At 38.9% G+C, this 12,807-nt stretch overlaps 1 protein-coding gene across 1 annotated transcript; it reads left to right on the top strand.

Moving 5' to 3' along the window:
• The first annotated feature begins 6,335 nt into the window (after positions 1 to 6,335).
• LOC143437244 (uncharacterized) lies at positions 6,336 to 9,280 on the top strand. Its single transcript, XM_076922081.1, is given in 3 exon segments — positions 6,336 to 6,369; positions 6,575 to 6,635; positions 8,065 to 9,280. Coding segments are annotated over 3 exon segments (1,311 nt in total).
• The last annotated feature ends 3,527 nt before the right edge of the window (positions 9,281 to 12,807 follow it).

The raw sequence follows: 12,807 nt of genomic DNA, 5'->3' as shown, positions 1-12,807 counted from the left end.
TTTAGTATCCACATTTTTTGACCGATGTATCCATTTTGTTTTATTCATCTTTAATATCTGAGACTCTCTCTTCCTTTCCTGTTCTGTGGGTGAACCTTGCCTCTGTAGTTGTCAGTGCACAGGCAATTTCAATGGCCTCCTCTGAGGGGCTTAGCAAGTGCTTAAGTCATTCCCTGCCTCCATCACCTGCTGCTGTTGTCATGTGTGCTTTATATACACGGACCACCAGCTGCAGCTGCTGTCTATGTTTGTTCCCTGTCTCTGTTCTCTGCACATGCCCCTCTCTATTCTCTTTTTTTACTCTCACGTCTCTCTCTCTCTCTTCTCCCTGTCTGTCTGCCTGTCTGCAGGTTCTCTTTCCTGCCTCATTACCTTCCCCAGGTTCTCACTCATCTCCCTTCTTCCAAACAATGTCTTTTTTTGTTTTTTGAGACAGGGTTTCTCTATGTAAGCCTGGCTGTCCTGGAACTCACTCTGTAGACCAGGCTGGCCTTGAACTCAGAAATCCATGTGTCTCTGCCTCCTGAGTGCTGGGATTAAAGGTGTGCACCATCACCGACTGACTAAACAACATCTTTTGTACCATATCTGTTGCATGTTTTTATTTCTCAGGACCTGCTGTGATAGGATAGCTTGGATTTCTTGGTGACATATTTTCCCAATTATTATTTATTATATTCCTATGCTGGTGTCTAGTCCTCTAGGTTTGAAGTGATTATTGATTTAGGTACTGATTTCTGGATTTGTCTTTCTTGGGTGGAAATTTTGTTCCCAGGTTACTGTTTGATGTCTGGATTTACAGAAAAATTTGCCTGAGATTTGCCTTTTTTACTGGCCTGTTTGTTGGGTTTGGTGGGTATCTTCAATAGGGAATGCTGGGTAATGGTGGGAGCAGGGAAAAGAGGTGGGTAGGAAGAGATGATCTTAGCAACCACAGGGAAACATAGTCAGGACAGATGTAAAGCTGTCTCTCGTGTTTAGTACAGTGCTAGGGGAAACTGTGATCATTGCATCTGGGATAACAGACAGTGTGGTAGATCTATAGAAAGCTTACCTGTGTCCTGGCAGGTAAAGCATGTGGTTGAACAGGGATTCTCTGCACAAGTGAGGCTGAGACACAGGGATGAGGCAGGAAAGGAAGGGCAGGTGGGCATTGTCTATCTTAACTTTAAGAGGCATGCACAGGGGGACAGGCAATGTCCACTGGTATTCTGTCTCAGAGTTAGTGATATTAGGATCTGAAGTAACAGATAGTGAGGCAGGTCTTTGGACAAAGAACCTTTTCTACTGCAGTGCATGGCTTGTGGTTGAACAGGAGTATCTTTCAATAAGGGCCTCAGGCACAAAGATGAGTTTGTAAAGCACAATCTATTTTGTTTCTGAGAGTGCACAATGTCAACCTTAGCAAACTTCTTATGACAAGCCCCCTTTGTCAACAGTCAAGGTACAACTGCAGGGTTAAGCTACATATTGATAACTAATACACCTTACAGAGATAAAGTTAGTCTACCCATCATGGTTGTCAGATGGATTTTTGCCCTTTGGATTGGTTCCTACACATTATGCCAGACATGTAGTTTCTAAAATATTAAGTTGCTGACCTGTATGTTAATGCCCCAATCTTGCTGTAACTACAATAAATACTCAGCTCCTCTAGACTCTCAGTTTTGGTCTCATATGAGGCTGACTGGTGAGAATCCTTATTACAGAGCTCATAATAAAGACCTCCATGTGTTTGCATTGCAATAGGCTCCTTGTTGGTCATTGTGGTCTCTCTAGCTTAGACATAACATCTTGGTGCATTGACCCAAGACCCTCAGGACTCCCAACTAAATGATTGAAAGGCCAGTGTTTAAGATGCACCATTGTTGTTTCTGTGTCAGTGGCTTCTCTGCCAGATTTGTGTGTATGCCTTGGTTTTCACATTTTTCTTGAGTATATGTGGATGGAGATGACTAAATTGAACATGAAACCCTGCTATACTGGATACACTGGAGAGTCACATCCACAAAGTGCTTCAAAGATGTTCCAGAGCCTGGTATATTGGACTGAGTGCCTCAGGTCTTAATTTCTGGGAAGGTTAGAGCAGACTTGGAATGCTGCTACAGGACTCATAGCTACCTGCTTCTCTTCATTTTCTCCTCTGTCCAAGTGGAGGAATCTGCTGGGTAGCCTTTACCGCCCCCTTGTGGCTGTCTATTTTGTGTGTGGCACTTTGTTATTCTCTCACTGAGAAAATGAGACAGACTCCACCCTAGTCTATTTAGTTACTAGCTTCACACCTTGGGTTAAATCCCTCTTAACAACAGGACCTAGACCCATTGACTAGTCCATGACAGAGAGCTCTTCAAGACAGCATCCAGGGCCAAATCAGGCTCTGCCTACTTTATTTTAAAGGGTAGAAAGACAAAGACCTCATTTTCCACCTCCTGAACTACCCTCTGCCCAGTTCATATGTGACTCTGTAGTTTTGAAGTTGTAGCTGTCATGAGATGGAAGGTCGTTTTTCATCGATTCTCACAAAGCTAGCATATCTTCCTTGGACCAGAGGTGTTGTCTTTGTTGGTGGCCATTTCCAGTTGTGTGGGTCAATCTGATTTTCTGTTCCCCTTCCAGCTGTTTTAGCCTCGTCTTCTGTAGCACTGGCCTGGGAAACTCAGGGTTAAAAAAACTCACCACAGGTCAGCACAGCCTCTGAACTCCCTATTCCAGTGTATCCTTCCCTGCTCTGAGCCAGGTGCCCTCTCTATTTTGTCCTTACTCAGCCACAACTCCAACTCCCTCTTGTGGTGGCAGGAGCTCCTGTAATTGATGTGGTTAAATCATTGATTTTGTGTTGTAACAACTTCCTCATTTATTATTGAGTCTGTGTCATTGTTGTTTTCAGTTCTCAGCATTTCAGAGCTACAGTCATCTGAAGGAACCTCAGTCAAGGATGTGCCCTCATCAGAATGGCTAGATGCTATGTCTGTGAGAGATAGTGTTGATGATTGATTAGGAAGGCTCTTCCACTGAGTATTGCAACATCCCTAAGCAAGTGGTCCTGGGCTGGATGAGAGAGCAGGCTGAGCATGAGACAGTGACCTAGCAAGAGAGCAAGCCAGGAGACAGTGTATGTCCATGAGTTTTGCCTTCATTTTCTAATCTAAGCTCTCAAAATGATGGACTGATCTGACAGAACCATGTACAACAAACACTTATTACCTGAGATGATTTTGCCCAGAGGATTCGATCACAGCAGCAGACAAGCAAGTTAGAACAACAACAACAACAATAACAACAACATGGTATCTAAGGGATATTTTGCTTCTGACAGAATCTATGTTGTAGATTGTATTCATAGACAAGAAAAATTTTGGGTAGAAAGGTTTTTGGATTTGTTGGTGTCTTTAACTCTCTACTGAGAATCCTGCCTGATTGCAGATGTGGCCTCTTCAGCATCCATATCTAATTGCTATGCATCTCAGCTAAGATTGACCACATAGACTCCTAGTTGCCCTCCAATTCGTGGTCCCTGGCATACCATAAATGTAACCCTCTCCCCTGAGCCAGCTGCAGATTTTCATTCATTTCCCCCCTCTGGCCCTCTCTTGTCTCTCACCACACCTGTTCATTGTTCTCTTCGATTCCCCTTTCTTATCTGCTCTCCCATCCAGTTCTCTCTCTTCCATCTGCCTCCTATGATTGCTTTATTCCCTCTTCTGAGTGAGATTCAACCATGTTCATTCGGGCCTTCTTTCTTGTTTAGTTTCTTTGTGTCTATGGAGTGTAGTGTGGGTTTCCTGTATGATATGATTATTATTCACTTGTAAGTGAGCACATACATGCATGTGCTTTTAGATCTGGGTTACCTCAATCGAGATGATAGTTTCAAGCTGTATCCATTTGCCTGCAAAATTCATGATGTCCTTGTATTTAATACCTAATTAGTTTTTCCTTTTGTAAATGAACCACATTTTCTGTATTCATATTTTGGTTGAGGGACATCTGGATTCTCTCCAGTTTCAAGTTGTTATAAATAAAATGGCTATGAACTTAGTGGAGTCTCTACTCTAGGTCACCTGCCTTCACAGAGTTCCTCCTGTATCTTCTGTTTGTCCTTTGAGAGGGTGTGGGCCCCTGGGTATCCATGATGGTGCATCAAGTCTCTATTGGGTTAGGTGCATCCTCTCCACTGAGGCCAGATGTGGCAGCCCAGTTAAAATAACAGATCCCAATGATAGACAGCAGCTTTAGGGACAGCTCCTGCTACAGTAGTTGTAAGACCATCATGAAGACTGAGCTGCACATCTGCTACTTATGGGCCAGGGTTCTTTGTCCAGACTGTGTATGTTATTGTTTGTGCCTCAGTTTCTGAATGTCCCCAAGGATCAAGGTTAGTTGAGTCTGTTGGTCTTCCTGTGGGGTTTCTATCCTCTTCAGGACCCTCAATCCTTTCCCCAACTCTTCCATCAGAGTTACCAAGGTCCATGCAATGTTTGACTGTGGATCTCTGCTTCTGCTTCAGTCAGCTGCTGGGTGGAGCCTCTCAATGGATAATTATGCAAGGCTCCTGTGTGGGAGCATAACAAAATATCCTTAATAACGTCATGGATTCAAGCTTGTCTATGTGTGTCTCCTACTGATTGAGTTTTCATTTGCCTTTCTTTCAGCCTCTGCTCCATCTTTACTTCTGCATTTTTTTATTTTTTGTTTTTGTTTGTTTGTTTGTTTGTTTTTTTGAGACAGAGATTCTCTGTGTAGCCCTGGCTTTCCTGGAACTCACTCTGTAGACCAGGCTGGCCTCGAACTCAGAAATCTGCCTGCCTCTGATGCCCAAGTGTTGGGATTAAAGGCGTGAGCCACCTCTGCCCAGCTTCATTTCTTTTAGACAGGACAAATTTTGTTCTGGGTGTCTCCAGTGTTGTGGTTGAATCTGATCCTTCAGCTTTCTTCTCATGCACCTATACACTCCCCATTTGGACTCTGTCCCTCAATCATATAAGATACTGTGCACACATTTTTTGTTCAATGCTATGCTATTTTGCAAACCTGGTGGTTTTATATTTTTAACTTTATTCTTTCAGTTTTTGGTTTTCTAGAACAAATTTTTTTTGTGAAGCCCTTCCTGTGCTGAGAGTAGATAGAGAAATCACATAAGGCCCCTGACATGGTTTTGTTCAATAAGCACATGTTTCTGTGCTGCTCTTGATCCACATGTTTCATTATGAAATTCAGCCTAATATATAGATTATATTCTGTTTCTCTGGATGGCTTCTGCTCTTGTCATCAATATTATCTGATGCTTCAGATTCATTGAATTGCAGGCATGTGATGTCCTGCCTAAGTGTTATGTTTGTTGTGAAATTTTTGAATAAATAAATGTATTATGGCTGGGTGTATGAATATGAATATCATGTGTGCCTCATCTTAACTGTTGTCAGAAGAACTCCTGATCTTGAGGAAATGGACAGGTGTTGGTCCACATGTGTATGCTAGAAATTGACCACCATTATGTGGAAGACCAGAAAGACCTTTCAACTCCTAAGCTATATCTCCTGAACTATGTTCCTTATTTCTGATCAACATATGCATTACTAATATTTTCATCTGTCTACTTTTTAACTGCTTAAACATAAGTTCCCTTCTAGTAAAATTTAAATAATGTTGCTGTTTGAACTGGTTCACTGCATGTTTTTGCAAGATGAATACAGAACTACAGTGAATATAATTCTTTGTAGGAATTTTAGTAAAGAACTGTGAGTTCATTCTATCATTTTTTCCTGTTTTATTTTTGTAGCAGAGTGAGGTTCTTAACATGTAAGATTTGCTGTCCTGAAACTCATTTTGTATTCTGTGCTGGCATCAGCTCAATGACATAACACCTGCCTGTACCTCTATGATTAAAGACATGAGCAAATATATGCACCTTTGCCCATCACTTTTTTTAGTTAGTAATTGTTCATACAGATTTTCAGATGTGTGCTCAGTACAGTTGATCTGTTTCCCCTGCATATCCCTCTCAATTGCCATTTGTGTCCCAAGGCTATATCCTATTCAAAGGGTTCAGGAGTAACACAGATGAACCTTATATTTCAAGTTTCTTCTAAACTGACATGGTGATTAAATGATAATTTGTGTGTCAGCAAATAAGTGGAAGAATCACCTAAATTATATGATTATATTTTCTAGGAAGCATACATTTACTTTGTATTGATGTCAGTATCAGGCTTTGTGTTGTTTACATGTATGGTATACTTTAGGAAGCAGTGAGTTTTGACGATGTACACGTAAACTTCACTGCAGAAGAGTGGAATTTGCTGGATACTTCCCAGAAGAATCTCTACAAAGATGTGATGCTTGAGACCTACTGGAACCTTACTACTATAGGCAAGTCTGTGACTCTTTTTTTATTTTTGCATTTCAATATAAAAGAAAAATGTTCCTGGGTTACTGATGATCATCTCTCATTTCAATGGAGAAAAAGTAACACTGAGTTGAATAAATCAGGTTAATTGCTGTGAAAATTCAGAGTAATTTGAATTTTGCCTAATTCCAACACCATATCATTCATTTTCTGGTACTTTGGTTTCAGGCTATAATTTGGAAGACCATCATACTGAAGAACAACACCAAACTTCTAGAAGTCATAAAAGGTAATTTTAATGTTTAAGCTGATACAAATATGCCTGTGAGGAAATTTTAATATGATCTGGAAGCTCTAAAGGAAAGCAAGTTTGTAAAATATCAGTTCTTTTATTGTAGCTATGGTTATAATATTCTCCCAAAACTGTGTACCTCAATGTCAGTTATCTGATTGGTGTTTGCAAGGCATTTCTGTAAGAAAGAAGAGAAGGAAACAATGCCTTAAGTGATTCCTTTAATTGATTTGTATCTCCATTAGAGCTATGTTGTGCAACTATTTAGTATTGTCTAGTCTTTTTTTTTGTATAGTCTCATAATATTTAGATTTTGCACATTGAACAGTGATAAACATGTACCCATAAGCTTCTAATAAGCAAATACTCCATGATAAAGTTGGTGATGCTCATATTCTTGTAGTGAAATTTTTAAGTTTATGGCAAGGTCAGTTTATGAGAGTCAAGAATGTTGTTGAGGAGAAACATTAATCATGTCTGCAATGAAAAAAAGTCAATGTGTGTTAATTCAATGTGGAAACCTTTCATTTGTTCTTCTTTTTTAATGGGTGTATCAATTGTCAGAATTGATGAAACCATCTGAGCATAGATATACTAAAAGGAACAATGTACCTCTATCTACTTCAGAACAATGAGAAGATATGTAGTTTTCTGCCTTTGGTAGACTTTCTGAATATGATAGATATTTGTAATTAATTAGTTTTCTAACTTTACTTGGAACATCTACAGAAAATCTCTATGTGTTATAGAAGTTTGGAAATTCTTCTGTTCATACTGGTTCACAGTACTGCTGTGCTGTGATGCACACTACAGGAAAAACTAAGAATGCAATCAGAGTTTTAATGCTCTGAGTTGTCCCATATTTCTTATGACATGTTAAAAACATCATATAGAAATCTCATATAGGCTGACCAGTGGTGGCACATGCCTTTAATCCCAGCACTTGGCATGCAGAGGCAGGCAGATTTCTGAGTCCAAGGCCAGCTGGGACTACAGAGTGAGTTCAAGGATAGCCATGGCTACACAGAGAAACCCTGTCTCAAAAATAAACAAAACCAAAGAAACAAAAAGAAACAAACAAAAAAGAAATCTCAAATAGAAAAATGAGGCTATAAATGTAATAGATGATTTTACAATCACAGGTATTTTCAAAGAGGTAAAGCAACCCACAGTGAGCAAGTACAACCGTGGACATCAAAGTAATAAAACCTTTTTTTTTTTGTTTTTCGAGACACAGTTTCTCTGTGTAGCCCTGGCTGTCCTGGAACTCACTCTGTGGACCAGATGTGCACCACCAACACCTGGCATGATAAAAGGTTAAGATCTGAGTGTGCTTTATTATTACTATAAAGTTTATTTATGTTGGTAAAATGATCAGGCTAATGAATGTGGTAAATTCATTCACATGTATCCATTATTGTTACAGGTATGAAAGAAGTCATATTGTAGAGAAGCCTTATGAATGTAACCAATGTGGTAAGGCCTTTGCAAGACACGGTTATCTCCAATATCATAAAAGAACACACACTGGAGAGAAACCTTATGAATGTAATCAATGTGGTAAAGCCTTTTCACGTCACGGTCATCTCCAAACACATAAAAGAACACATACTGGAGAGAAACCTTATGAATGTAATCAATGTGGTAAAGCCTTTTCACAACAAAGTCATCTCCAAATCCATGAAAGAACACATACTGGAGAGAAACCTTATGAATGTAATCAATGTGGTAAAGCCTTTTCATGTCACAGTAGTCTCCGATCTCATAAAAGAACACATACTGGAGAGAAGCCTTATGAATGTAATCAATGTGGTAAAGCCTTTTCTTGTAATGGTAGTCTCCAATGTCATAAGTTAACACATACTGGAGAGAAACCCTATGAATGTAATCAATGTGGCAAAGCTTTTTCATGTCACAGTAGTCTCCGGTCTCATCAAAGAATACATACTGGAGAGAAACCTTATGAATGTAATCAATGTGGTAAAGCCTTTTCACGTCACAGTAATCTCCAAAGACATAAAAGAACACATACTAGAGAGAAACCTTATGAATGTAATCAATGTGGTAAAGCCTTTTCATGTCACAGTCATCTCCAATATCATAAAAGAACACATACTGGAGAGAAGCCTTATGAATGTAATCAATGTGGTAAAGCCTTTTCTTGTAATGGTAAACTCCTATGTCATAAGTTAACACATACTGGAGAGAAACCCTATGAATGTAATCAATGTGGCAAAGCCTTTTCATGTCACAGTAGTCTCCGGTATCATAAAAGAACACACACTGGAGAGAAACCTTATGAATGTAATCAATGTGGTAAAGCATTTTCATGTTACAGTAATCTCCAAAGACATAAAAGAACACATACTGGAGAGAAACCTTATGAATGTAATCAATGTGGTAAAGCCTTTTCAGATCACAGTAGGCTCCAATATCATAAAATATCCCATACTGGAGAGAAAGCCTATGAATGTAATTAATGTGGTAAAGCCTTTTCATGTCACAGTAGTCTCCAAACCCATAAAAGAACACATACTGGAGAGAAACTTTATCAATGTAATCAATGTGGAAAAGGCTTTATACAGCAAGGTCATCTTCAATATCATAAAAGAACCCATACCAGAGAAACCTTAGTTATGTAATCAATGTGGACAAAGCCATTTATAAGTGAAAAGGTTCCAAAGACATAAATGATCACATACTGGAGAGAAGCTTTATTAATGTAATTAATATAGTTAAAGCCTTTTCACAAAGTTTTTGTCTTCAAAACCATAAAAGAAACCAAATTGGAAAGAAACCTGTGAATGTAATCATTGTGGTAAAAGCCTTTTCATAAGGATTTTCCCCCAAAACATGAAAGAACCCATGTTGGACAAAACTATGAATGTAATCATTGTGCAAAAGCCTTTTCATGTCCCACTCGTTTCAAAAATATATAAGATTCTTTCTTGGAAGAAACCTCATGAATGTGATCAACATGGTAAACACTTTTCACAACTTTAACATCTTTATTATTATAAAAGAACAGGAACAGGAGAGAAACCTCATGAGTGTAATCAGTGTTGTAATGCATTTGCAAGTCACAGTCATCTGCAATGACAGGAGAGATCACATACCAGAGAGAAACCTACTTGAATATTAACAATGTGGTAAAGCCTTTGCATGTCATAGATCTTTACACACACATAAAGAAATCACAGTGGAGAGAAGCCTCATTAATGTATTCACTGTGAAAAAAACTGACAATTCACTTTTTTCTGCGACTACATAGTAGAACACATTCAAGAGAGTGACTCAGTGTCATCAAGGTGCTAAGCCCTTGCATGTCACAGGCATCACCGAATACATAAAAGAACACATACTGTAGAGAAAATGCATGAATGCCATGAATGAGGTACAGTCTTTGCATGATAATGTGCTCTCCAAATTCTTCAAATAACACACTTTTTGGAGATACCTTACAAATGTAACAAACGTGGGGATGCCTGTGCCTATCACTATAGTCTCCAAAGACATAAAAGACCACAAATTGGACAGAAATCTTGTGAATGTACTCAAGTTGGAAAATTCTTTACATGCCACAGTATTCTCTGAATACAAAAATCAACACATACTAGAGAGAAACCTTCTGAAAGTAATCAATGTGGCAAAGCATCTGCATGTCCTAATCATATTTAAATGCATGACAGAATTCATAGTAGAAATAAACTGTGGTGATTTGAATATATTTGGCCCTAAGAAGTGATAATATTAGTATGTTTGGCCTAGGTAGATATTACTGTTTTGAAATAAGTGAATTCCTAGAGTCAGGGTCTTTGGAGCTCCAGTCAGTGCAAAATAGAGTCTCCTACTATTTTGCTGGATGACAGTCTCTTCCTGGATGCCTTTTCATGAAAATGCAGAACTCTCAGCTCCTTCTCCAGCATCTTGGCTGCCTGCATGCTGACATTCTTCCTGCTATGTTGGTCATGAAATAAACATTTGAAAATGTAAGACAGACTGAATTAACTATTTGCCTTTAAAGTTGTTGCCTTGGTCACAGTGTCTCTTCTTAGCAATGGAAATTCTATCTGAGACAGAAGTTGGTTCCCCAGACTTAAGTATTTTTATTGGTAGGCCTGACCATGCTTTTGTTGGAATCAATGTGGATTTTTAGACTTTGGATTTGTACATGCATTAAGTGGAACTTCATGGGCCATGCTAGTAGAACACATATGTGCTAAGGGTGGTTTGAATTCTGTATATAATTTCTATATTGTTTTGATGAAGAATGTTGCTGTCATTTGCTCTCATCAGAAGGTCAAGAGGTTTATTTTGTTAACTGCATTGACAAACGAAGTCTCAGGAAAGCCAAGCATATCCTTTGGCCAGTGTTTACTCTCATGGTGACTGTTTTGATCATGCTTAGTAATCTTAGAAAAGAAAAAAAATATGAATTGTTAGCTTCAAAGAGAAAATCTCACCAGGAAGTTGAATGAAGCTATATCCTGTGATCAAAGATACACAATGTTATTAAATAAATGGTGATATTATTGCAAGATATCATCCACCAAAACATGTGGATGTGAAGTTGTATGAATCAGAACTGTATAATATTAGGCATTATTATTAACTGGTTACTCTTTTTATGTGGACATGAAGACATACAAGTATGTGTCAAATTGACAGTTGACGAATTCTGATTACTATACTGGGTTTTCAATTTAAAATCTAAAGGGATATAGGATATACTTAGGTCCAGGCATGGTGGTACACAACTTAAATCCCAGGAGATGAACATATAATTTCTGTATATAATTTCTATAATGTTTTGATGAAGAATGTTGCTGTCTTTTGCTCTCATCAGAAGGTCAAGAGATCTCATCAGAAGATCAAGCAGATCTCTGATTCAAGTCATCCTGGTACAGAAAAAGTTTTAGGTAATAAAAAGCTTAGGTATGGGCAAAGTGTTACATATGTATTTCTCAACATTCAGAAGACAGGGCCATGCAGATCTGAGTTCAAGGTTCCTCTACAGAGCAAGTTCAAGGACAGCCGAGCTTAGGCAGTGAAGTTGTTGAAAAATAGAAAGCTGGTGATGATGTAATAGAAAGAGTGATGTTTGGGCCCCAGCAAGCAGAGGGACTCAGCAGCTTTGTCCATGTGGCTCTGCTTTTAGAGGAAAATATAGAATGGACCACTGAGACAACTGATGCTGGTTGGCTGTAGTTAGAAAATTAGTGGTGATGAGCAGGAAACCAGCACCATTAGGTGAAATCTTCTGGTAAGTGTTTTCTGAGAGGACAAAGAAGCTGTGTTTGAGAGACAGCCAAGGTTGTTCCTTGTGCACCTGGAGTCGATCAGGTGTGAGAATCACCCAGGTGGTATTGTTTTCATAGGCATAAATGAATCTGTCATGCAGAGCAGCTAAAGCTTGGTCCTGTGAAGGGAGTGCATGAGAGCAACGCAGTGAATCTTAGTTAAAGCAGAAGAACCCAGCATATTGAAGATGTCAGTCCCATGGGATGAGCAGAGAGAACAGCAGCTGCACTAAAGTGGAGTCAGCCAGAACCTAGAGTGCTATAGATGGAAGAGCTGGTGAAGTGACCCAATCTCTTTTGAAGAGCACGGATGATCATGTGTGGATCCCAGATACTGGAACAAGAAGCTGTAATATTGAAGTTACCTTTGAAACCCTAATATTTTGAGACTCCAGAGCTGTGGGATACCTGCTCTGGAAAACTGTTGCAGGGAATAAAACCAGCCAAAGAGAAAGAATTGTGCTGCAGTGAGCAAAGCAGGAAGGGGTTGGAGATCTGAAGAACACTTTGACATCAGACATGGAGATGCAGAGTTTGGAGATTGCCTTACAGGCTTTTGGTCTTCTTTTGGCCCAATATTTCCTCATAATGGAATATAAAATGGTGAAGTATGTTCTGCAAATTTGGATGGATATGATATTCTATTTGTTTTTAAAGATATAGGGGATTACATTACATGATTGTATAAAACTCAAAAGAGACTTTGAACTTGAGGAAATTGTTGTGTCTTTCTCCAATTCTTTTGATTAAGTTTGTTTAATATCTATTTTACTACATTTTAAAATGACCACATCAGCTTGCTCCTTTGGTCCATCTGCTTGGAAAATCTTTTTACATTCTATTACCTGGAATTACTGCCTATTCTTGAT

This window comes from Arvicanthis niloticus, chromosome Y, assembly GCF_011762505.2.
Source record: "Arvicanthis niloticus isolate mArvNil1 chromosome Y, mArvNil1.pat.X, whole genome shotgun sequence".
Taxonomy (NCBI): domain Eukaryota; kingdom Metazoa; phylum Chordata; class Mammalia; order Rodentia; family Muridae; genus Arvicanthis; species Arvicanthis niloticus.
Note: the sequence above shows the minus strand (reverse complement) of the source record. Positions and strands in the feature narration are given on the sequence as shown.